This window comes from Podarcis gaigeae (genome assembly GCF_964106915.1).
Source record: "Podarcis gaigeae genome assembly, chromosome: 15".
NCBI classification, from domain to species: Eukaryota; Metazoa; Chordata; class Lepidosauria; order Squamata; family Lacertidae; genus Podarcis; species Podarcis gaigeae.
Genome location: NC_139692.1, coordinates 31270221 through 31295887, shown reverse-complemented (window position 1 = coordinate 31295887; position 25667 = coordinate 31270221). Strand labels below are relative to the sequence as shown.

The 25667-nt window shown below is 47.2% G+C and overlaps 1 protein-coding gene across 2 annotated transcripts in view; it reads right to left on the bottom strand.

The window, feature by feature from the left end:
- The window catches only part of TMEM132E (transmembrane protein 132E), a 121679-nt gene that overhangs the window by 10985 nt on the left and 85027 nt on the right, over window positions 1-25667 (bottom strand). For both annotated transcript variants that reach the window (XM_083714383.1, XM_083714384.1), the window contains exons 2-5: window positions 22644-23544; window positions 18635-18775; window positions 3575-3767; window positions 2539-2682 (exon numbers count right to left, since the gene is read on the bottom strand). In XM_083714383.1, coding sequence (XP_083570509.1) covers window positions 2539-2682; window positions 3575-3767; window positions 18635-18775; window positions 22644-23544 — 1379 coding nt within the window. The remainder of the gene's footprint in view (window positions 1-2538; window positions 2683-3574; window positions 3768-18634; window positions 18776-22643; window positions 23545-25667) is intronic.

Genomic DNA, 25667 nt, shown 5'->3' with positions numbered 1-25667 from the left:
GTGGGAGGCAGTGGAAGACAGGAGTGCCTGGCATGCTCTGTCCATGGGGTCACGAAGAGTCAGACACGACTAAACAACTAAACAACAACAACACTGCCAGATTGCAGGATCAGGGAGGAAGCCGGCTGGGCTGGGCTGCTCGTGGTCCGCATTTGAGCCATCCCTAGGAGGATCAAATAGTTATGTCTCAAGATAAGGCAGGCTAATGGGAGCTCCATGGCTCTGTGTCATGGACTGGTTGGACGCAGAGGAATGGTGGGAGGAACCAGCTGGGGAACCCCCAGGGGAAGAAGTCTCGGAGTGCAGGGAATGTTGGTAGGATGACGATGAGCGGTCAGAGGGAGAAGACTTTGGGGAGGAGGTGTCAGAAGCTGAAGGAGCAACAGGGCTTAGTGAGCTGGGAGAGTCTGTGGCAGAGAGAAGTCCAGAATCAGAGGCAGAAGCTGAAGCAGGAGAGGAGGGAGGCCAAGAGGCAGAGAGATCTGGCTGGTGAAGAGGCACGGATGTCTCCCCTTCCTGCTGCAACCAGCTCCCCTCCTCTCTGATTTCCCAGAACAAGAAGAGGCATGAAGAGGGCAGAGACTGGTGACGTGCAGACACAGTCTCTGATTGCTTGGGGATTGCTTCAGTCTCGGCAACTGCTTCATGCGGGCAACATCTACCGGAGACAAGTTGCTGTGCTTATTATGCCTGGCATTCCTGCTGCTGATAATATTTTCGCTAATAAGGAGTTAACTGCGACTTGCACTACGTGATTCACGGCTGGCTAGCTCCTGTTCACTGGATGACCATGAGTTCTCATGTTCTCCAGAGCGCAACGCGCTTGCTCCGCAAGGGATCCGCGTCGCTCTGAACCAGACGGGGCCACGGCATCCATCAGCCTCTTGCTGCACAGATAACCGGAGGCTTGTTCCTCCGCGCTCCTCAAGCCCGGAGATCGATAGAGCTACTCCTGTTGTTTATGCCCCCTCTTTGCAATACACACCCGGGGAGTGGAGCCACCGACGACGCCACGGCTCTCCTTAATGCTGAATTATTTACAGTAACAGATAGCAGGTTGCCTGATGGATGGTGCAGGTTTATAGTCCTGACAGAGCAATCGCCCTCCCTCCAGTCTCTCCAGGTACGCAAGAGTTCCTGCCAAGCATACCTCGTTCGGAGCAATGTCAACATAACTCAGTAGGTTGGGGGGGGGCGACAGAAAAGGAATAGAGGAAGGTAAGTCAGAAGAGGAGGCAAAGGGGCAGTGACTTGATCAATTATTCAACCCGGCTCGCAGGCTCGGTCCCGTCCCCGGATTCGAGGGCCGGCGACCAGAGAGATTTACGAGTGGGGAAGGAGCACATTAGCCCCATCAGAGTGTCTCGGAGCCTGTCCAGAAATGCAGGATTGCTAGCGTGCTCGCTCAGGCTGAAAGGGAACCATTAAAACCTGGCAATGGTAAATCAAACTTGATTGTTTTCAGTCCAGGCAGTGGGCGAGGGGTGTAAGAATAGAAGAAGAGTATGCCGGATCAGGCCAGAGGCTCTGTCTAGTCCCGCATCCTGTTCTCACGTTGGCCAGCCAGATGCCTCTGGGAAACACACAAGCAGGATTCGAGCGCAAGAGCCCTCTCCCCTCCTGTAGCTTCCAGCAACTGGTATTCAGAAGCATCACTGCCTCTGACCATGGAAACAGAAAACAGCCATCATGGCTAGCAGCCATTGAGAGCCTTCTCCTCTAATCCTCTTTTAAAGCCATCCAAGTTGGTGGCCATCATTGCCTCCAGTGGGAGGGAGTTCCATATGCACTGTGAGGAATTTGGCAGGGAGTGGGCTGGCTGCTGCTGCTTCTGGAGCAGGGAGTATGTGAAAGTGGTGGAAGTGTGTATTATGGGGTGGAGAAGCTGCATAAAGTTCAAAGCACCTTTCACACAAGGAATTGGGACTTTTGGGTTAGAACAAAATAATACTAATAATACTAATAATAATTACTGTCATTTTCCCAGACTGGGACTGAAAGTGGCTTACAGAAATCAAAACAACACAGATAAAATACCAAAAGCTAACCAGAAGCGGGCCTAACTTATAGAATAAGAGAACAAGAAGAACATATGTGTAAAGAAGATTGAAAAATGTTTGTTGAATATACAGGGGGAAAGTGTGTACACTTGAAAACGTTGGGAGCATTAAGATAAATTCAACTGTGTAAATAAGTATTGATGGATGTCATAATGGAATGCTGAATGATTTAGTTTATATAAAATATGCAGGGATTTGTGTTATGCAAAATGAACCATGGAAAGGGAAGAAGGGAAGTCATTGATATTTTAAGGTTGTTTAAATGAATATTTTAAATTGTAAAACAGATAAACACACACAAACACACACACACAGACATTGTTAAAAAGTAATTAAAATAATACAAAAAAATGTAATAAAATGCAGATACCTCTGGTTAGCCATGTTGGGACTGATCATACAAATGCAGTTGTGCCTCCCATATACCCACACAGCCTGGTTCCCCATCACCCACCTTGAATCCCACCCACCCACCCACCTTGATGATGTCCTCATTGGTGGACTTGCATTCTGCGTCGGTCGAGATGTCCACAATGACGCCCGTCATCTCAATGGCAATGACCTTGACTGGGATGGCCACCGTCCGACCTGTTAGGATGGCCGTATTGATGATCTCCGTGTCCTTGAGGGGACAAAGGAGGCTGTGGTAGTTACAGTGCCCGGATCCTACACTGCAGGGAGGGCGGAGGCCTTTCTGGTCTTCCTCACCCTCTGCCTCCTGTGGGCCAGTTTTGACACCTGGACTGGCCAACTGCCCTGTAAAAGTCCCTTGTACTGCTGGCTCCAGTTTTTGTGAGGGGATAGAAAAAGGTAAAAAGGTAAAAGACCCCTGGACGGTTAAGTCCAGCCAAAAGCAACTATGGGGTTGCGGCGCTCATCTCGCTTTCAGGCCGAGGGAGCCAGCGTTTGTCCACAGACAGCTTTCCAGGTCATGTGGCCAGCATGACTAAATCACTTCTGGCGCAACGGAACACCGTGATGGAAACCAGAGCGCATGGAAATGCTGTTTACCTTCCCGCCACACAGATATCTATTTATCTACTTGCACTGGTATGCTTTCGAACTGCTAAGTTGGCAGGAGCTGGGACAGAGCAACAGGAACTCACTTGGTCGCAGGGATTCGAACTGCCAACCTTCTGAACAGCAAGCCCAAGAGGCTCAGTGGTTTAGACCACAGCGCCACCTGCGTCTGTGATAGAACTACATTCCAGGCCCCAGAAGCGTGGGAAACACAGGCTTCTTTACTTGAGTCGGGGGAATGAGATCATGCAATGGGTCCGGTGGGCCAGTTTCAGGATACGGGCAGGTCAGGAAACAAAAGGGATAGCACACAAGGCTTTTTCTCAGCCAAAACTCACTGGAACTCAGTTCTGGCACCTCTCAGGTGGGCACCATTGCCATTCTTAGAGAACATGGGAGGCATTCATAGTGAGTTCCAGAACTCTTTTTCTAGAAAAATAGCACTGGGCACACAGACACAAACCAACTTCCAGCCTGACTACTGGGACCCTCACCATGGCCAGAGGCAGGATGGCACGAATGTCCCTCTGGATGACCGCTAGCTCCGTCACAGCCTTCTCTAAGTCGGGTGGAGGGTTTCGGCCTCGGTAGTCTATATGCCACATGATGCGCCGGGTCACCGATTGGCTGGTGAAGTTCTCCATTTCAAAGTCCAGTTGCATGACCTCATAGGGGGAATCCTCAGCCCTGTAGAGGGGCGGGGGGAGAGAGAGAGAAAGGTAGACGCCAGCAGTGGAAGAACACAGAAATGGTTTCTTTACACAGATTGGAAGACTCCAAGCTGGTCATTTCCACATCCAGATCTTCGGAAATATTTAAATTACTTATTTGATGACACTTAAAGACCGCTTGACCATAATAACACCTCTGAGCATGTTAGGAAACCTCTATGTAAGAAGGCGGATGTCATCAGTGTGTTGGTTACAGAGTGTTGGGACCTGGGAGACCCGGGTTTGAATCCCCGCCCAGTCAAGAAGCTCACTGGGTGACCTTGAGCCAAGCACTCCATCTCAGTCTAACATACTAATTATACCTCAGTAGGTTAAAGCACAGTGCTGATAGCCCCAAGGGTGCAGGTTCGCTTCTCTTAGGAGACAGCGGCGTATTCCTGCATTGCAGGGGGTTGGACTAGATAATCCTTAGGGTCCCTTCCAACTCTATGATTCTTTGGTACTTTGCAGAGTTCTTGTGAGGATAAAATGTGGAGAAGGAGAACTATGTAGGCCACCATGAGCTCCTTGGAGGAAGGGTAGGATAGAAATAGTAATAAAATAAGTAAATCAATGGAGGTGGAAAGAGGGAGGTGGTTTCTTTACACAGATTGGAAGATTCCAAGGTGGCCGTTTTTATCCCTTGCATCTAAGTCCTTAAAGAGTTTTACTTGTTTGTTTGAAAACATTTATATACTGCTTGATCATAATAAAACCTCTAAGCATTTTACCAAAGAAACAAAAAAAAACACCCCACATTAAATTGATTGATGTAAAACATTTATTTATTTCACAAATTTTATATACTACAGGATTGTAAGAAAGAAGCCTCAAAGCCAGTTACAAAAAGAATGAAAATTATTGGTAAATACCAGTTTGAAAGCTATTTAAAACATTCACACGAAAATAAAATCAACGATAAGCTAAAAAGCAGATTAAAGGGCACCTCCGAGTTCTACGTTTCAGCATAGCCTTGCCTAACCACAAACGCCTGCCCCATGTCAATAGGCAGGGAGTTCCAAAGTGCAGGAGCTGCCGCACTAATAGATCAACTTCTTACAAATTACCTTGAGTTTGGCTTCCTTTACTTAAATGAGGTGCTGAAGATCTGAAAGGGGGGGAGTCACAAGAGAGAGATACAGACAAGACAGACTCTCTGCGCCTCTTTTATGTAACATAAGCTGAACCCTCCCTTCTCCCTCCAAAAGAGTTCAATGAAATTTTCCCAGCCATCTTCACAGGCTTTTGAATTTCCACCTCCCACGAATGGACAAAAAAGCAGTCTGGGTACCACATTTATTGCATGCAGGAGCATCTTAGTGTGTGAGGCCCCACCTGCCGTCTGAAGTGTTGCCTCTTCAATGGGAACGAGGCCTCACTTAGAGACTTCTGTGTGGGTGGAGATGAGCATTAAGAGGTTTAAGGAACAAGCTTAATGAGAAATAGGGGCTCTTTAGAAGATAGATTTTAAGGAGGGGCGGAGAGAGAGAGAGAGAGAGAGAGTTATTTACTAGGAGGCTATTGGGGAATGGCATGTCTGGTCATCAGAATTTAAGTGTCTTGGCAGCGCTATTTTTCTAGAAATACCTCCCTTGTTTTATTCTAATGGCTGTAGCACCCACCTGAGAGATGCCAGGATTGAGTTCCAGCTAAAAAATAATAATCCCTGGGTCCTGGAACTGAGAGAATGGATAGAGAAATGTCCCCTTCCTTCTCTCCAGAACTCATAGGCTGTAAAGCTGAATGTTGGCAGATTCCAAGGAGATGAAAAGAAGGACTTATTCGCACAGTTAACATTTGGAACTCCCTCCCACAGGAGGCAGCGATGGCCACCGACTTGGATGGCTTTAGAAGAGGATTGGGCAAATTCCTCAAGGATAATAAGGAATATCTGTGGCTACTAGCCATGGTTCCTATGCCCCACCTCTTTTACTGGAAGCAGTATGCCTCTGATTAGCGGAATCAAAAGTTAACACTGTTCACCTGTTATCCCATTTAAAAACCTCTTATCCCTGATGCCGGTCCATAAAGAGTAAGGAATCTAGAATATGAATTGTCTCACTGCGGTTAGTGTAGGATTGTGTTTCTGTTTTGGACACTGCCTTCTTATACATATCAAAGTGTCGTTTATTTGTTTTATTTTTACAGTCATACCTCGGGTTACAGCCGCTTCAGGTTGCGTTGTTTTCAGGTTATGGACACGCCGAAACCTGGAAGTACCAGAACAGGTTACTTCCAGGTTTCGGCGGTCGCGCATGTGCAGAAGCGCTAAATCATGCTTTGTGCATGCACAGAAGCGCCAAATCGCAACATGTGTATGCGCAGACGCGGGTTCCAAACGCTGCAGGTTGCGAACGTGCATCCCGCACGGATCACGTTCGCAAGCCGAGCATCCACCGTATTTTTAAACCAAAATCAAGTCATAATATGGGTGTCTCCTCCATCAGCACCATGATGAGCAAATGGATTGGAACCCGCAACTCCACAGCACCCCCTACAGCCCATCCGCTCTTGTCACGCCAGAGCCCCAAAGCTCCCTCCCAACCCTTCTGCACCCTCTCCCCCTGGAAAACTTTCGCCCACGGATCGGACGTCAAGGAGTCAAAATGCCAAGGCAAATGAAAGCCTTTGATGTCCAAATCCCCGAGAGCGGTGCGGACTGAGACGCGTTTCACTCCCCAGCTGCAGTATTTGATCCAGGGGCGTGTGTTTTTTTCTTCTTAAAAGGTGACTGTAATCACTTTGAATTCATCACCTGCCTCCAATCTTCCAAGGCTGAGTTTAATCTGCAGCCCGGGAAGGAGCCAGTCAGCCAGTCCTCCTCTGGTGCCTTGTCCAGCCCCTTCATCTCGTTACAGCTAAAAATATATAAATTGAGCAGCGTGGTAGATTGGCCTCTCTGCAAAACTGCAGACCTCCCCGGGCACGGCATGTTGCAGGAGCGGAGGGTTATTTGGAAATCATCTCCAGGAAACCTAAGATGCAGTAGTTGGCAAAGCCCCCCTGAAACGGCCCACCAATGAAACCCTATTGCCACCATTTTCTACAAGCCACTGGAATGGGAGCTTAAGTTTAGAAAGGTGCCCGGGATCAGAACCCACAACCCTCCCTGAAGACACAGTGAGAACAAGATGCTGGACTAGGTGGGTCACAGGTCTGATCCAGCAAGGTTGTTCATATGCTTTTATGAAGGGCAGGGGGTAGAGGTGCTGGGTTGCTCCCAAGATTAGGGGGGCTGGTGTACATCGTGAGCGTGTGATGTCACATGTGTGACATCACACATGTCTCCCAATGCTGTGCAGGGCAGCCTTCTGCTAGGCTGCCCCAGCCCCCCTCAATACTGTTGGGGAGGGGGCTGGGCCTCCTTCAAATATTGAGGGGGCTGAAGACACCTCCACCGCCTAGAGTTGGCCCACCTGGGTGGGGGCCAGCAATGTTGACCAGAACGACTGCTTTGGTTCTGCTTTTGCGTAAGCCACTAAATCGGATTAATGAGATTCAGGTGCAACCTTCTCTGCAGTTCAAGATCATCCCATGAAAGCAGCACTCCCACAGCCAACAGACCCCCGTGTGACACCGCTGTCCCTAAACCTGAGAGCCAGCCTGCTGTTTGATGCTCGCCAGCTTCTGATTCTGGGCTGGGCGCTTTTGATGTTTGCCTTGCTCGCTGCTGGAACCTCCCGACCACCTCCCCCGCCTGCTCCTCCGCTTTCTTCCCAATTTATCTTGGAGTCTAAGAAATCTCAGCCAAGCATCTGAGCTGTTCCCTTCCTTGAGGAGCTCGGTTTAAAACAAGCCCACTACAAAGGCTTATCAGGAGCTCTGCAGGAAGCCTCTGCGGGGCAGCCAAGCCCGGCCTTTGATCCCTGCCTTTGGTTTCCGAGATGGCTGTATTATTTTTGTAATGCTCCACTCTCCGTGCATTTTTCAACCTTCCTTTAATGGCAGAGCCGGGTCTTGTGGGCGTTCAATTCGAGCCCCTCCTCACCGCATGGCAGGGACCTCCTTGCCCCCCTGCATAGGTGGGCTTTACCTTGAGGAGAGGAGAGGAACCGGGAGGTCAAAGGAGCTACACAGATCTGACTCACTGTATCCTGGCCCACACTGCCAGGATAGAATCGTAGAAATGTAGAGTTAGAAGGGAATCCAAGAGTCCTCTAGTCCAAACCCCTGCAATGCAGGAATCGCAGCTAGAGAATGCTTGGCAGAGGAACATCCAACCTCTGCTTAAGTACCTCCAATGAAGAAGAGTCCACCATCTTCTAAGAAGAGCTTTCTGACAGTCAACAGTGTTCAACAGTGGAATAGACTTCCTCGGGAGGTGGTGGACTTTCCTTCATTGGAGTTATTTAAGCAGAGGCTAGATGGCCATCTGTCATAGATCCTTTAGTACTTCCTTTATCACCTGGGAAGACAGGCAAACTAATGCCAGTGTACAGGAAGAAGCAAAGATCACCAGTGTCGAAGCAATGATTCTTCAACATCAACTTCGTTGGACTGGTCATGTTGTTCAGATGCCTGATTATCGTCTTCCAAAGCAACTACTCTATTCCGAACTTAAAAATGGAAAGTGTAAGGCTGGTGGTCGATAAGAGGTTTAAAGACTCTCTCAAGGCAAATCTTTAAAAATGTAGTATAAACACCAACAACTGGGAAACACTGGCCTGTGAGTGCCCCAACCGGAGAACAGCTTTTACCAGAGGTGTCATGGGCTTTGAAGACGCTCAAACTCAGGACAAAAGGGAGAAACGTGCTAAGAGGAAGGAACGCTTGGCAAACCCTCACTGTGATCGACTCCCGTCCGGAAACCTATGTCCCCACTGTGGAAGGACATGTGGATCCAGAATTGGCCTCCACAGTCACTTACAGAAGACAATCTTACTCAGCTATAAGTGATCGCCGAAGAAGAAGAGGAAGAAGAAGAAAAAGAACAAGAAGAAGAAGAGGAAGAAGAGGAGTACTTTCTGTGTCAACTTTTAAACACCTGCTGCCAGGACTATAAAAACAATTAAGAACACATCCTTCCACAATGATTAATTGACATCAGTTTTTAACTTTTTATGGTTTTGTTTGTTGCAACCCGCTTTGATTGATTTTTTATATTACAGCACACCAATTTTTATTACACCCATTTTACAGGTAAAGGCATCAAGGCCAGGAGGGAGCTCATCACACAATGACTCCGTGTCCAGTTCTCTGTACATGGATGCTGGAAAAAAGGGCCAGTGGGCCAAGCGTGTGGCCTGTAAGGTTGGGTTGCCAACTTGTTCTCCTGGAAAGATTCCTGTGCATTTAATAACTGCATGGTGAGCAGGAATGCAAACGAGGTAAACCCTCTCCCCTTGAGCATGTGTTACGCAGGTGTCACAGGCATAAAGAGTCCTACCGGAGGATGGGGATGGGAGGGAGTTGGGTAGAAAGATCTTTATCTCCCCCTTGCTTCACCCCCACCTCCTTAATCATTTCCCTGAACTCAGGTGCATTCCCAAATCCGGAGACTCTGGCAGGGACGTGTTTCGGTGCCACCTCTGAAGCCACAAGCCTCAAGGAAGAGAGTACTCTGGGCTTCCAGATGAAAAAGAAGTCTGTCTGGTGGAGATAACCATATTCCCTGCTGGGGGTGAGCAATCGGCTCAGGATGGGGGACAAGAGTTATCAGTCGCAGCCAGAACATCTGGCCGATCAGAGGCTCTGCCAGGCTGTGGCGTCGTCGGAAGATCTCGAGGAAGGGAGCCAAAATCAAGGTGGAACAGGATGAAAGGAGGAAGGGTGGATTTGTGAGGGGCTTCAGAAAGCTGAGCAGAAGTTGAATGCAGCAATCAGACAAAGATAAAGGGGTAGCTGTGCAAAGGGTGAGATGAAGAATGGGGAAGAACCCATCTGACTGCAAATGTGAGTGCAGGGCATGGTCCAAAGATGTATGATGCAGCCACTTTGCTGAAGGAAAGCAGCTCAGAGTGACTCAGGTAGGAGAGAAACCGGATTCAGTTCACATGTATAGGGGAACCAGCCTCATCTGCAGTTTCCGTAACAATATGCAAACTGAAACACAGAACCACCCTTCATATGTACCCTTCCCAGTATGTTTCCAAGCACAACTCAAAGTGTTGGTGCTGACCTTTAAAGCCCTAAACGGCCTCGGTCCTGTATACCTGAAGGAGCGCCTCCACCCCCATCGTTCAGCCCGGACACTGAGGTCCAGCGCAGAGGGCCTTCTGGTGGTTCCCTCCCTACGAAAAGTGAGGTTACAGGGAACCAGGCAGGGGGCCTTCTCAGTAGTGGCGCCTGCCCTGTGGAACACCCTCCCATCAGATGTCAAGGAAATTAACAACTATCTGACATTTAGAAAACATCTGAAGCCAGTCCTGTTTAGGGAAGTTTTTAATGTTTGATGATTATTGTGGTTTTAATTCTGTTGGGAGCCATCCAGAGTGGCTGGGGAGGCCCAGCCAGATGGATGGGATATAAACAATAAATTATTATTATTATTATTATTATTATTATTACATGCCTCTCCTAATTTTGCAGCGGCTATGCTCCAATCAAGGAATGTGAATGAGAACATTCTGAAATCAAGTGTGCATGTAAATGCCCATGTTAGTGAAAATAAATGTGCAAAGGTGCTTTGCAAAATGCATATGAGGTGAAATTGCATGCAAGGATGAGTGTATCAGGAGAAATTTGCACTAAAATGCTGGAGAGTTTTCACGAGGACTTAAAAAAGGAAAAAAGCATACTGGACTCTGGAAAAATGAGAAGCTGAAATTTAATCCATCCGTAGCTGAGTCTGCTCAGTTTGTGCATGGGAGACCACTTGGGAACTATTCAGACTCCTGCTTCCTTGAGTTATACTGGGACAGAAATGCAGGATCGAAATGTAACAAATCAATAAGAGAAGTGGGAGAAGACCAAAATAATATCAAAAAGCACTGTATTAATATCATCATTATCTTCATCAATAATATTTATACACTTAATATGCAAAACTGCTAAGCGGTTTACATAAAACACAGTAAGATAATTTTAAAAGGGGAAAGGAAAATGTGTACACAACATTTGGAACCCAAAACACAAAGAAATACATCAGTGAAAACAGAGAGGCCATTCATAGAACATTCAGTTACGTATCAATAAATAATCAAACAGAATAATAGGATGAATCTCATGCAGCCCTCCAGAGCTTTTGATACAATGCCTTCTTGCAATCCATACAACCATCATCTGAGGGAGGCGGGTATTATGATTATTTTCCCCATTTTGCAGACAGTGTAAGGAGCTAAGGCTGAGTGAAAGAGGCTTGTCGAAGGCCACATGTCGGAGGCAGGAACTGAAGCAGGACTGCTATCAGACCTGGGCAGCAGTGCCAACACTCAGGCATCATGAAGGACATATTATTATTATTATTATTATTATTATTATTATTATTATTATTATTATTATTATTATTATCACAATTCCAAAGCGCTGTTGTAGCTATCTTTTAAATGATCTCCAATCAAATAGCATTCAAACAACTTCACAGAAAGGCACAAACATCAAGAGACCAAGCCTACCAAACCATTTAATCATCTGTTTTGCCTGGCTGGTAAATCCCAACCTTAATTCTATGTGATTTCACCTTTTCTACCAACCAAATAATAGCAACAGGGAAGGGGGAGCTTGAACAGATTAATTAATCTTTCTTTTTTCCTCTTTCCCCCTTTTGGGAAGTTTTTCTTACTTTCCCCTTCTTCCTTGAGTTTCAGGCAAGAGTTAAGCAACTTGAGAGTTTACGTTTGAGTTAATTTTGTGGATAGAATTGACGCACAAAAACAGTGTACATGCCAACCTGATGCTTAATAAGTAAACAAATAAGCAAGTCACCAACTTGGATGTCTTTAAAAGAGGATTAGGCAAATTCGTGGAAGAAAGGGATATCGATGGCTACCATCCCTGATGGCTATTATTTACCCTTGGTCAGAGGCAGCAATGCTTCTGAATTCCAGTTGCTGGAAACCACAGGAGGGGTGTGTGTTCTTGTTGGTGGCCATCTTGTGGGAGGGAGTTCCATGGTTTAACTATGCACTGTGCGCAGAAATACTTTCATTTGTCCTTAATCTGCCACATTGCATCTGGCAGTGGAGGCAGAACACAACCATTGTGGCTAGAAGCTGTTGGTACCCTCCTTATCCTCCATGAATTTGCCTCATCCAAATGAGCGGCTCTCACCATAATCATGTGGGAGAGAGTTCCACGGTTTAATTCTGCAGAATCGCATGAAGAAGGGCTTTCTATGCCCTGCTTTACAGACCAAGACCCCCACCCACCCAGGGGAGACCTTCTAACGCCCGAAACAATTGGTTTGCCGAGCAGGTAAAACACCTTTCCTCCCTGCTCAGGAAAGTCTTTTGATTTCTGTACATTCTCGTCTCCAGCTTTCTTTCATGTTTCCTCTTGGATTGTAAGCCTGCAGGCAGAGTCCTTTGTCGGCCTCACCTACTTTGTACAGTAGTGAGTGGTTTTAGGTGCCGGATGAATAATCGACGAGAGCCCTGCAGCCAAAAAGACCTTACAAAGGGTGAGTTCGGGTCACCAGTTACCATTCAGGTCGGTGGATATCAGTTGCCGGAAACCACAGGAGGGGAAACGGCTCTTGTGCTTGAATTCTGCTTTCTGCCACTGTTCAGCCCCTTTGAGAACAGGATGCTCGACTAGACAGGTCTTCCTCAGGTGTCCATCAATCTTGCTCCAGCCCCCCCCCCCTCTGCTCCTAACTTCCTTACCTCTTCCTAGGCCTCTCTGCCTCCTCCCAAAAAGTTACTCCTGGCCCCCATAGGAAGTTGCCTTACGCCAAGGCAGACCTTTGCTACCTTTAGTTCAGGCCTGCCAACACTGACTGGCAGCATCTCTCCAGGGTTTTAGGCAAGGGGTATTCTCTGTCCTACCTGGAGACTGGACTTGGGACCTTTGCAAAGCAAAATTCCTACCATTGACCAACAACCCTTCTCTCCTAACAGCAGAAGCCGTCCAAGACCCTTGGTCCATTTAGCCCAGCATTGCCTGCACTGACTGGCAGCAGCCGTTCTCCAGGGTTTCGTATGAGGAACGTTCCCTGTCCTATCTGGAGACTGAACAGAGATCTTGCTCTGCCACTGAGCTATGAACCTCCTTTTCTTTTTAGGATCATAGACCTTATGGTTCTGAATAAAGAATTACATTGGAATAGAATGCTCTGGGATAGCTCAGTCGGTAGAGCATGAGGCCCTTAATCTCAGGGTTGTGGGTTTAAGCTCTACATTGGGTGGAAAGATTCCTGCATTTGCAGGGAGATGGACTTGATGACTCTTCTGATCCCTTCCTACTCTACAGTTCTATGAAAAGAAGATGCCTTATGCAACTGGTACCTATAGCTCAATATTGTCCCCACTAACTGAGTCTGATTTCAAACAGGGCTCTTTCCCAGTATACCTGAAGGAGCGTCACCACCCCCATCATTCTGCCCAGACACTGAGGTCCAGCACTGAGTGCCTTCTGGCAGTTCCCTCATTGCGAAAAGCAAAGCTACAGGAAACCAGGCAGAGGGCCTTCTTGGTAATGGCACCCGCCCTGTGGAACGCCCTCCCATCAGATGTCAAAGAGATAAACAACTACCTGACATTTAGAAGACATCTGAAGGTAGCCCTGTTCAGGGAAGTTTTTAATGTGTGACATTTTAATGTATTTTTAATCTTTGTTGGAAGCTGCCCAGAGTGGCTGGAGAAACCCAGCCAGATGGGAGGGGTACAAATAATATATTATTATTATTATTATTATTATTATTATTATTATTATTATTATTATTATTCCCCCCCCCAGCTCTACCTGCAGATACAGTGATTGAACCCAGGACTTCCTGCAAGAAAAAGCTGGTGCTCTCCCACTGAGCTATGTCTTGGGCCCGGTCTTATTCAACATCTTTATCAACGACTTGGATGATGGACTCAAGGACATCCTGATCAAATTTTCAGATGACACCAAACTGGGAGGGGTGGCTAACACCCCAGAGGACAGGATCACACTTCAAAATGACCTTGACAGATTAGAGAACTGGGCCAAAACAAACAAGATGAATATTAACAGGGAGAAATGTAAAGTATTGCACTTGGGCAAAAAAAATGAGAGGCACAAATACAAGATGGGTGACTCCTGGCTTGAGAGCAGTATATGTGAAAAGGATCTAGGAGTCTTGGTTGACCACAAACTTGACATGAGCCAACACTGTGACACGGCAGCTAAAAAAGCCAATGCGATTCTGGGCTGCATCAATAGGAGTATAGCATCTAGATCAAGGGAAGTAATAGTGCCACTGTATTCTGCTCTGGTCAGACCTCACCTGGAGTACTGTGTCCAGTTCTGGGCACCACAGTTCAAGAAGGACACTGACAAACTGGAACGTGTCCAGAGGAGGGCAACCAAAATGGTCAAAGGCCTGGAAACGATGCCTTATGAGGAACGGCTAAGGGAGCTGGGCATGTTTAGCCTGGAGAAGAGGAGGTTACGGGGTGATATGATAGCCATGTTCAAATATATAAAAGGATGTCACATAGAGGAGGGAGAAAGGTTGTTTTCTGCTGCTCCAGAGAAGCAGACACGGAGCAATGGATCCAAACTACAAGAAAGAAGATTCCACCTAAACATTAGGAAGAACTTCCTGACAGTAAGAGCTGTTCGACAGTGGAATTTGCTGCCAAGGAATGAGGTGGAGTCTCCTTCTTTGGAGGTCTTCAAGCAAAGGCTTGACAACCATATGTCTGGAGTGCTCTGATGGTGTTTCCTGCTTGGCAGGGGGTTGGACTCGATGGCCCTTTTGGTCTCTTCCAACTCTATGATTCTATGAATGCACTTGATGAAAACAGGAAGATGCCTTCTACTGAGTCAGAATACTGGTTCATCTAGCTCAGAATACTCAACAGTGGCTGAGAATGGCTCTCCAAAAGTTTCAGGCAGGGGTGCCTCCTAGCTCTCACCGAAGATCCTGGGGAAAGGACCTGGTACAGTCTTACCTCGGGTTAAGTACTTAATTCGTTCCGGACGTCCGTTCTTAACCTGAAACTGTTCTTAAGCTGAAGCACCACTTTAGCTAATGGGGCCTCCCACTGCTGCCGCGCCGCCAGAGTACGATTTCTGTTCTCATCCTGAAGCAAAGTTCTTAACCTGAAGCACTATTTCTGGGTTAGTGGAGTCTGTAACCTGAAGCATATGTAACCCGAAGTGTATGTAACCTGAGGTACCACTGTACTTTCTACATGTGTAAAGCGGTTGTGGCGTTTGCCCATTCTTTGGGGATACATTTGTACTGGGGGAGAGAAAGGGTGAATAGGTGGACCAATAAGAAAGCCCAGGGCGGAGCTTACCTGATTTTGAGGCTCAGCCCAGAGGTTTTGACAGTTCGGTTGGTTCTTTTTTTGGGGGGGGGGGGGAGAGATAGAGGAGTCAGAATGAGCTAGAGATAGGGACAAGACTGAGAGGGAACAGAGTGACAGTGTTTCAAATATATTTTAAAACTTGTTCATGTTTAAAATAAACTTTAATCTTCAATGTTAACTCTACCTGACTGAGACTCAATACTTCACCAGGGAATCCTGGGTTTTTCCCACAAAATTGGTGGCAGCGGAAGAATAAAATTGTGGTCAATAGTATGTGAAACAACCGGGGGCTCTTTACAAACACCACAATGGTAAATCCGAAGTTGCCCATGACCTCCATTCTAGGCTAGCTCAGCCATGTTCACAGATTGGAAGAGGGCAGGATCCCCAAAGAATAATAAATAATAATAATAAATTTTGATTTATACCCCACCCTTCCCAGTTCAAAAACCAGGCTCAGGGAGGCTAACAAGTTTAAAACCCCTTGAAACACTTAAATTATAAAAGCAGCATAAAATACGGTATGAATAACATGAATAACAATAAAATTCAAAAATAAAAAAATCAATCAGTTAATCCCCAGGGCTAGCTGGCTGAATTGGTCCTACTTGGGCCAGCGAGGAGGCCGGGGAGAATTTGCTGCAGGGTCTCAGAGCAGGTGATCTTCATAAAAATGGGGAGGGGAAGGGAAGAGAAGAGAAGGGAAATAAAAGATCAGGGTGAATTCAAATTAAAGGCCAGGCAGAATAGTTCTGTTTTACAGGCCCGATGGAAGGAGGTTAAATCCTGAACGGCCCTAGTCTCATGGGACAGAGCATTCCACCAGGTCGGAGGACGTGCTGTATGGGGGAACTGGCTTCAGGCACCAGGACTGCTGGCAGACCAAGTCGGCGTTACAAAGATGTCTGCAAACATGGCATGAAGGCTGGCAACGTCAATCCACGCCATGTGGGAATCCCTTGCAGACGACCGCAGCACCTGGAGACAGGCAGTCAGGTCGTGTATCCACAGCAGTGACCAGAGGAGGAGCGCAGAGAGAAGGAATGCTGTGGTGCATCTGCAGCAGCACAAGCAGACACTTTCATCTGCCCAGCTGCAACAAAACATGTCTCTCCCATGTCAGTCTCTACAGACACAGCAGGCGCTGCAACCGCCCAGCGGTTTGACTTCACCCCCAAAGGCGCAATCCTCCATTGTCTCCCGAGACTGACGGATGCCAACCCATGGAGCGGGTGAAAATGATGGGGCTGAAAGCATTTCTTGGGGAGTGGAAACTGGCTCCCCCGCCCCCCCCCCCCGCCTGAGATAAAGGGCAAGATACAAGTTCTGTGAATAAATGCCAGCTAACATACTTCTTTCTAGGTTCAGGCAAGCCTCCGCAGAAATGTAATTTTAAAAACAACTACCACCAGTCTGCAAGACTCCAAAGAGGCGCAGCTGTAAACAATCAGAGATTAAAAGAACAAAGACAGAATGAATCCGTTCTAAGAAAATCTCATTAACATTAATCACTAGCATACAGACCAGTTCACAGGAGTTCATCCACACTAAACCATTATGCCTGTATCTTAAGCCACTTTTTAATTACTGCTGGATACGACAAGTTTATTTAAAACGTTGCGAAACTGTAGCTCACAGAATCATAGAGGCGTAGAGCAGGAAGGGACCCTGAGGGTCATCTGGTCCAACCCCCTGAAATTCAGGAAACCAAAGCATCCATGGCAGATGGCCATCCAACCTCTGCTTAAAAACCTCCAAGGAAGGAGAGTCCACAACCTCCAGAGGGAGACCGTTCCACTGTCCAACAGCTCTGACTGTCAGAAAGTTCTTCCTGATGTTTAGACAGAATCTCCTTTCTCATTATTTGATGCCATTGGTTCGAGTCCTGTCCTCCAGAGCAGGTGAAAACAAGCTTGCTCCAGCTTCCATGTGGCAGCCCTTTAGATACTAGAAGATGGCTCTCCTATCTCCTCTCAGTCTCCTCTTTTCCAAGCTAAACATACCCAACTCCCTCAACTGTCCCAAATAAATCCTGCCAATTTATCAATCTCCACCTCCCTTCTCAACATTTCATTCGGTATACATGTTTTAAAAACCACTGATTTTATCTATAGTCACTTGATTGCATTATGTCTGCTGTTCTGAAAGTGCTTTTGCTGCAGTTTTGAATGAATGCTTTTATGTAAACTGCTTAGAGGTTTTTTTCTTTTTCTTTTTAATTAAGCAGAATATAAATCTTGCTAAATACAATAAGGACACAAGCACAAACCACTTAGGAACAGGAAAAGAAAAGGTTTGAATCAATTCAACAAGAATACAGGGCAATCAACTATACAGTACGACTGCACCTTACATGGGGGTTCAGATACATGAGTTCTGTGCATACATGAAAGCAGTGGCGTAGCGTGGGTTGTCAGCACCCGGGGCAAGGCAAGTAATTTGCGCCCCCAACCCGTGGATTTGCGCCCCCTTAACCCTAACCCCCAGATGTTGCGCCCGGTGCGGCCGGCCACCCCTGCACCCCCAACGCTACGCCACTGCCTGAAAGTCAGGTACACCCAAATCTTTAGAACTGCCCCACATCTAGAAGGCAAAGAGGAGAAAAAGTTTCCCCAATGCTCCTAGAAACAAGGCAGAGAGCTTAAAAGTTCTTTCTGCACTGGGAAACCCCAAATGGACACTGAGCAAAAAGGTCTTTTAAGCTCTTCGCCTTGCTTGGATTGAACCCGAGCTACCTAAAGACAAAAAAAAACCCTGTTTATGTATGCTACAACTGCAGTCAGAATAATTCATGCTCAGAGATGGAAAGAAGACCCTGTCCCAAACAAGGAGGAGTGGCAGATTAAATTAATGGACTATGCCGAAATGGCAAAACTTACTGGAACAATAAGAAACCAAGAAGAAAGAAACTTTATTATAGGACAGGGGAAATTCGTGGAATATCTGAAAGGTTTTTGTACACATATAATAAGTTCATTAGCAACATTGACCTAAAACAAGCAGCTAAATGTAATGTTAAAGAAAAATTGGGGAGTAATTAATAATTGGAATAAGGTGAGGAATGCAGTGTTAAGAATTAAAAATATAAGAAACCGCAAAAGGGTGGGGTGGGGAGTCAAAATATATATGTTTACTGGGAAATCATTGGATTTGTATGTTTGTAAAAAATGTAAAACTGAAAAATAAAATTTATTTAAAAATGACCGCAAAAAAACCAAACACATGCACTAGTACTGTGCAATAAGACAGTTCCCTGCAATCCAGTCATCTCTCTGCACCCCCCCCCCAAAAAAAATCTGCTGAAAAGGAAAGTCTTCAGCTGGTATCCAACGCTAACCAAGCTTGGTGCCAGTAAGTGGGACAGTCTACCTGACAAGCACACGTGAAACACAGCCATTGCATTAAAAAATTTAAAAGCGCATGGGCAATGCTGGCCAAAAATCTCAGAAGCGCATCCTACCTGGGTTGAGCACCGCCGATCCAGGCCACATCGACGGTTGAGGTGGAGTGTTTGCTGCCAGTCTGAAACTCCGAATTCACAAGCCACTTGGGGTGCCTGGATCTGGTCGTGAGGAGATTCACCCCTTTCTTGGCCTTCACTCTGCCAAGCAGGAAGAGACAGAGGAGAGCAACACCTGTTTCTGAAGGACCCTCAAGTTTGGCTCCCACCCCCTCCTCCTCATGCGCCCTCGGGCAAGTCGCTTAAACCTTCCCAAATTTGTTTGAATGAACTGAAATGGCAAGCTCGGCCTTTACCAGAAGGTGGCAGCCATAACGGTGGGTTAGAATCAGAATGGTGAAGTTGGAAGGGATCCCCAGAGGTCCTCTATCCCAACCCCCTTGGCAGTGCGGGAATGACAGCTAAAGAATCCCTGACAGGTGGCTGTCCAACCTCTCTTTTAAAAAATATATGAAGGAGAGCCCACCACTTTCTGAAATAGCCATTCCATGGTTGAACAGCTCTTACCCTCAGAAAGTTCTTCCTAATCTTTAATCTCCTTTCTCACCATTTGAATCACCATTTGAGTCCTACCCTCTGGAGCAGCAGAAACCAAGCAACTGGTATTCATAAGCATTGCTGCCTCAAACCATGGAGGCAGAGAATGGTAACCAGGAATAGCAGTCATGGATTGCCTTATCTTCCATGAATCTGTCCAATTCTTTTTTTTTTAAATAGTTTTTATCAAAGTTTTTATTGTGTTACAAACCAACCAACCAAACAAACAAACAAACAAGCAGGGAAAAGGGTGTCTATCATCTCCACTTTCAATTCACAGTCTTTTTCATATTTTTCACATTTCACATTTTTCAAAGTGAGAGACACTTCTGTCGTAGATGTGGTTGGGGGGGAAAGAGAGGGAGGAAGAGTGTTGTTCTTTCGGCCCTGTTGCATAGTGTTAGCGCAGGGGTTTGTGTCAGCATCACTTGGGCAGGTCCATTGCTTATATATTCATTTATCGTTACTGACATTGCGAGAGATCAGGGGGCCCACAGCTTGGTTGGCTGCATTCAGTTGATTGCAGTGGGGCATGTTTGTTTTATATCGGGGTCAGAGCAGGCAGGTTAGCCATATTGTGTACAATCCTCTTTTGAAGTCATTTGAGTTGGGATACCAACACTGCATCCTGTGGCAGTGAGTTCCATAGTTTCATTATGCTTCACATGGATTTCATTTCACCTGTCTCTCATCTTTTTCCCTTGCAGAACTTGCGGGGTGGGGAGGATAGGGGCAGAGTGAGAATGAGTTGACTCTGCTTTCTAATGGCTCCAGCTCCCATTACAGTGGTACCTCAGGTTACATACGCTTCAGGTTACAGACGCTTCAGGTTATAGACTCCGCTAACCCAGAAATAGTACCTCAGGTTAAGAACTTTACCTCAGGATGAGAACAGAAATTGTGTGACGGCAGCACAGCAACAGCGGGAGGCTCCATTAGCTAAAGTGGTACCTCAGGTTAAGAACAGTTTCAGGTTAAGAACGCACCTCCAGAACAAATTAAGTTCTTAACTCGAGGTACCACTGTACTGTTTGGGCTACCTGCCTTCTCCCCACCAGCCCCAAACAGCACCAGCAACCACTGGCTGGAATGTAGCCTACTGTACAGTAAATGTGAAAATGAACAGTCTCCTTTGGGAGGTTTTCAAGCAGAGCTTGGATGGCCATCTGTCATGGATGCTTTAGCTGAGATTCAGCAGGGGGTTGGACTAAATGACCCTTGAGTGGGTCCCTTCCAACTCTACAATTCTATGAAATATTTTGCCACCCGCTTTTGGCCTCAGGCCCGGCCTACCAGCAGCATGTGGCTCTCAAGGAGTTGCTCACAAGGGATTGTTGTGCTTGACCTGACAAGGGTTTTCCTTCCATGTTCCAATTGCTGCTGCAATGCTAGCTTTCTGCCAATTCCAAAAGCTCATATTGTCTTGTTTTTGATTCGTGAGGCAAGTCGAACTTTCATCTTCAGGGTGGGTGGGAGGAATAAATAAATAACAGACGGACTGAATAGATGGAAAGAAAGGCAGAGGGCCCAACAGGGGCTCTGGATCCCTGGGAGCTGGAAAACCTTGCTGCTCGAATTTGGATCCCAGGGAAAACATCCAACTCTGTGATGAGAACAATGATGAATAAATAATACAACCCATTTGCATCTATTTGCAATGCGGGGTTGCTTTTTAGCACAGGTCATGTGCCGAGTGAATGATGCCGTTTCGCAAAAAGTCAAGAACCTTCCAGCTCCATAGTTCTACAATTCTGTGATTCATGGGAAGTTTTCAAAACATCTGTAAGGGATTCTTTATCTCTGATTCTTGCATTGCAGGAGGGTTAGTCTAGATGATGCTAGGTGTCCTTTCCAACTCTACAATTCTATGAATGTTTGCCAGCTTGGATAGCTCCCTGAGCCAACAAGCAAAAAAAACCCAGAAGTGATGTGAACAGTTGATCCGAGGAGATGATGCAAAATGAAATAAATTATGCAAATGTCCCCCACTTTGCCTAATTGACATAAGGCGCTGAAATCAGCTGTTCCTGGCGCCGAACACAGATTTCCAGGGTGTGTAGAATGTGGCTGCTTTCTAACACCATGAATAAATCCATGAATATTGAGAAGGTCTCATTGAAAGGAGAACCCAGAAGGATCGTTGCTGGGTCTCCAGATACAAACAAGACACGGAGGTGGATTTTAAATTCACAGCTCAAGGGTGATAAGGAAAAAAATCAAGTCTCCAGGCAACTACATTAAAAAGCTACCTTACATGGAGGCAGACCAGAGCTCCAGGGTAGATCATCTCCAGGCAAGGCTCTGGCAGAGACTCACTCCTGAAGCCCTGGCGATCTGCTGCCATTCCGTGCTGACAATATTGAGGTAGGTGGACCAATGGCTAGATTCAGTATACAGTATGTTCCTATTTGAATCAGTCTCCCCCCCCCCCCCCCGACCCATGAGGACTGCAATATTGCTTTACTCTTGGAGGACAACAGCTCAGGGGCAGAACATCTGACCTGCAAGCAAAAGGTCGCAGGTTCGATCCCCTAGGTTCTCCAAAGGCAGCGCTGAGAGAGATTCATGCGTGATGCCCAGGAAAGCCACTGGCAATCAGTGTAGACAAAGCTGTGCTGGATGGGCCAATAGACTTGGCATGAAGAGGCTTCCTAATGCTATTCTAGGCTGCATCAGCGGAAATATACTGTCCTGATCAAGGGAAGTCATAGGACCACTCTATTCTGCCTTGGTCAGACCCCACCTGGAATACTGTGTCCATTTCTGGGTACCACAATTTAAGATGGATATTGACAAGCTGGAATGTGTGCAGAGGAGGGCAACCAAGATGATCAAGGGTCTGGAAACTAAGTCTTATGAGGAGCGCTTGAAGGAACTGGGCATGTTTAGCCTGGAAAAGAGAAGACTTGAGAAGAGATATGAGAGCCATCTTCAAATATCTCAAGGGTTGTCACATGGAAGTTGGAACAAGCTTGTTTTCTCCTGCTCTGGAGGACAGGACTCGAACCAATGGCTTCCAATGACAAGAAAGGAGATTTGATCTAAACATCTGGAAGAACTTTCTGACAGTCAGAGCTGTTTGACAGTGGAACGGTCTCCCTCTGGAAGTTGTGGAGTCTCCTTCCTTGGAGGTTTTTAAGCAGAGGTTGGATGGCCATCTGTCATGGAAGCTTTGGTTGAGATGCCTGCATTGCGGGGGGTTGGACTAGATTATCCTTGGGGTGCCTTCCAACTCTACGATGCTACGATTCCTGATTCAGTCCTTTATTTAGAACCATGAGGACTAGAACCTTGCTTTCAGAGACCTCCTTGGAAGCCAGCTTCCTGCGGGTAAAGACGTTTCCCTCTCCTTCCCTCATGCATTACTGTCAGTGAGTCCTAGCCAAGCAACACTCCCACCTAGAGAGCGACACATGTGATTTGGACGCTGCAGCAACCATCCCGTCCAACCACTGCCCGAGGCGCTGCTTACCTGAGGGTGAAGTGCTCGACCGTCGAGTTGTTCATCAGGTAGAGGACGATGCTCAGCACCTCCCCAGGCTTGAGAGGTTTCTCTGGCAGCTGAATGAAGACGTTGTCGTCTAGCCGCTGCTCCTGGAAGACTGGGGCGGGGGGCGGCTGCACCAGCCTCAGGCTGCCAATGCGGAGCAGCGGGTGCTGCGTGGGACCCTCTGCCCGTGCCCCTCCTCCCCCCCTTCGCCCAGCCCCCTCTCCCCCGCAGTCCCCTGCCCCATCGGGTGCATGGAGGGTGTAGTACAGCTCCACCTGCTGGGTGTCCCCGGAAAGGTCCATCCCCTCCGGCGCTTTCCTCCGCCCCAGGGGCACGGCCGAGGGTCCGAACCAGGCCTGGGGCAGCTCAGCCTGGGCCAGGCAGGAGGCCAGGACCCCCCGCAGGCGGCAGGAGGTGCGCAGCTCGCGGGCCTCACGGAAAGCGTGCAGCCTCACGCAGGGGAGCCGCTCGGTGGCGCCGAAGTCGTCCCAGTCCCTGCCGGCGACGTAGAAAAGAACCTGCGCCGTGGGCTGGGTGGCCGGCACCCGCGTTCGGACGATGAAGGCGCGCACCTTCCAGTTGACCGTCAGCCGCTCGGGGATCTCCAGGGTGCTGGAAGGCTGGAGGAGTTCTTTGGGCAAGGCCAGGCTGGCGCCAAAAGGCCCCAGGGAGACGTTCAGGATGGGCAACTCCTTGGTCTGGAAGACAACAAAGGGCTCCGAGCGCGTCAGGCTGGCGTTCCAGCCTGGAGGCCGCGTCTCCCGCAGGAAGAAGGCCAGTCGGGTGTTGGACAGGCGGTAGCTCACCGGGAGAGTGGCAGGAGCCGAGGGAGGCTGGGAGGTCTCTGGGGGCTCCGAGCTGGTGGGGAGGACCTTGGCGTGAGCTGCAGAAAAAGAGAGAGAGAAGGAGGGAGTCAAAGGAGGTCAGGCCGGTCACCCTGCAATGCACCTCCCAGACACTAGGGGGTGCCACTGCAGTAACGTCGGCTTTCCCAGAAATAGGATTGTCCACTTCATGAAATCTATATCCCACTTGGTTGCAAAAACGAAAAACCTCAAAGCGGTTTGCAAAAAAAGATAAAGCAATATAATTAAGTATCAACAAGAACGGGCCACAATAATTCAAGGTTTTCAAAAATTACTCCTGCGTTCTCTCCCCCACCCCCCGCTATACTTTATTAAATGTTCAAACGTTCCAATACATAATAATAGTTTTCATCTGTCTTGCTGACTTCCCGCCCCATTTTCCATTGTGTTTCTTATTTCTCCTCCCTTCTATTTCTTATACCACAACAACACATAGCTGTCAACGTTTCCCTTTTTTAAAGGAAATTCCCTTATTCCGAATAGGATTCCTTGCAAGAAAAGGGAAAAGTTGACAGCTATGCAACAACAATACAATAATCTCTAAGTCCTTCTGTTGTTCATTGTTCAAATCCTGAGTTCACCATACTATAGTATTTCTTTAAGTATTCCGAAAAGGCTTCCATTCTTCCACAAAACAATTGTCATGAGTTTCTCTTATTTTGGCTGCTAACTGCCAATTCCACATAGTCCATCACCTTACTTATCCATTCTTCTTTGATAGGAACTACTACTTCTTCTTTCCATTTTTGTGCATAGAGAATTCTAGATGCTGTCACTACATACATAAACAGCTTAATTATCTTCTCTCTTTTTTCTTTTCTTTTTTTTGAACTTCTGTCCCTAAAACCCCTGAGAGAAAAGCTATCATTTCCCCAAATACCTTCACTTTCTTACAAGTCCAACACACATGAAAAAAATACTCCTGCATTCTCTACCAGTTAACAGAACAGTTGAAACAGGGGAGAGGACATCTCTGTGAAATCCTCACAGGCAGAAAGCAGGGATTCCCCTTGGCAGGGATTCCCCTTGGCAGTTCCTTACTTTCGAGGAAGCCAAGAGTTTTGCAAAAGTCCTTTCTTTCATGAGAACATTAAAAAGAGGCTGGTGGATCAGGCCCATGGACCATCTAGTCCATTTATATTCAACATTTCCTCCAAGGAACTTGAGGTGGTTCACACAGTTTTCTCCCTGTCCCCATTTTATCCCCTCAACAACCCTGTGAGGTAGGTTAGGCCGAGAGACAGTGACTGGTCCCTGGTCACCCAAGGAGCCTTATGCCCAAGTAGGGATTTGAACCTACATCTCCCACTTCCTAGCATGGAACACTAACCACTATACTACACTGCCTGTCTGTTTTAGGGGAAAGCAAGTGCAGAGGTGCATACTTTTTTGCAACCAGGGCTTAATATGGAATGCATGCGAAACTGGCATGGAAACTGAGATGCACTCTTACTGATCAGGAAAGGAATTTTGTGGTGGTGGGGAGTTCCACAAAGTGTCAACCCAGCTGACCAAACAGGTGCCCTCCATGCTAGGAAAGCGGTTAAAGACAACGGAAAAAGAACAACGAAATAAGAGTGCATAGCCATTTCTTTTATCCTCCCTTTTTGTATTGTTGCCAGCTCTGGTTCGCACCCTTTGGAACCGGGTACCAAAATATTATGACTCGTTTCTACGGATTGCGTCCCTTCCAAATGCTTCCGCCTGGGGTTAAGACACACTGACACCACCCCCTCTTTGCCCCCTTTTCTGACACAAGCAACACCCCCACTCCTTTCCATCCCCATCTCCCTGACAGACATTTTGGCTGTGAACCATAAATACTTTGTGGAGGCATCTCCGCTCTGCCAAGAGCTGCTGATTGAAGGACACAATCTGCATGCAATTAAGTGGGTTAATGAAGGTGATTGCTTATTAATAACTCTGACTCCGTCTCGCAGCTCGGGAGATCAGAGGGCAGCTGGGACCCACCCACTCCCGGTTGCTGCTGCTGCTCAGAGGTGCAATGCAGAGGTCCCGATGTGCTGGTCAAATGGCAGAATGCCTGCCAGTCCAAGGAAAGACCTGACCCGTCCCACTAAAATACCATATGCTGCAATTCAGGACATAACAAATAACAGTCGCTATGGTTCCTGGTCAG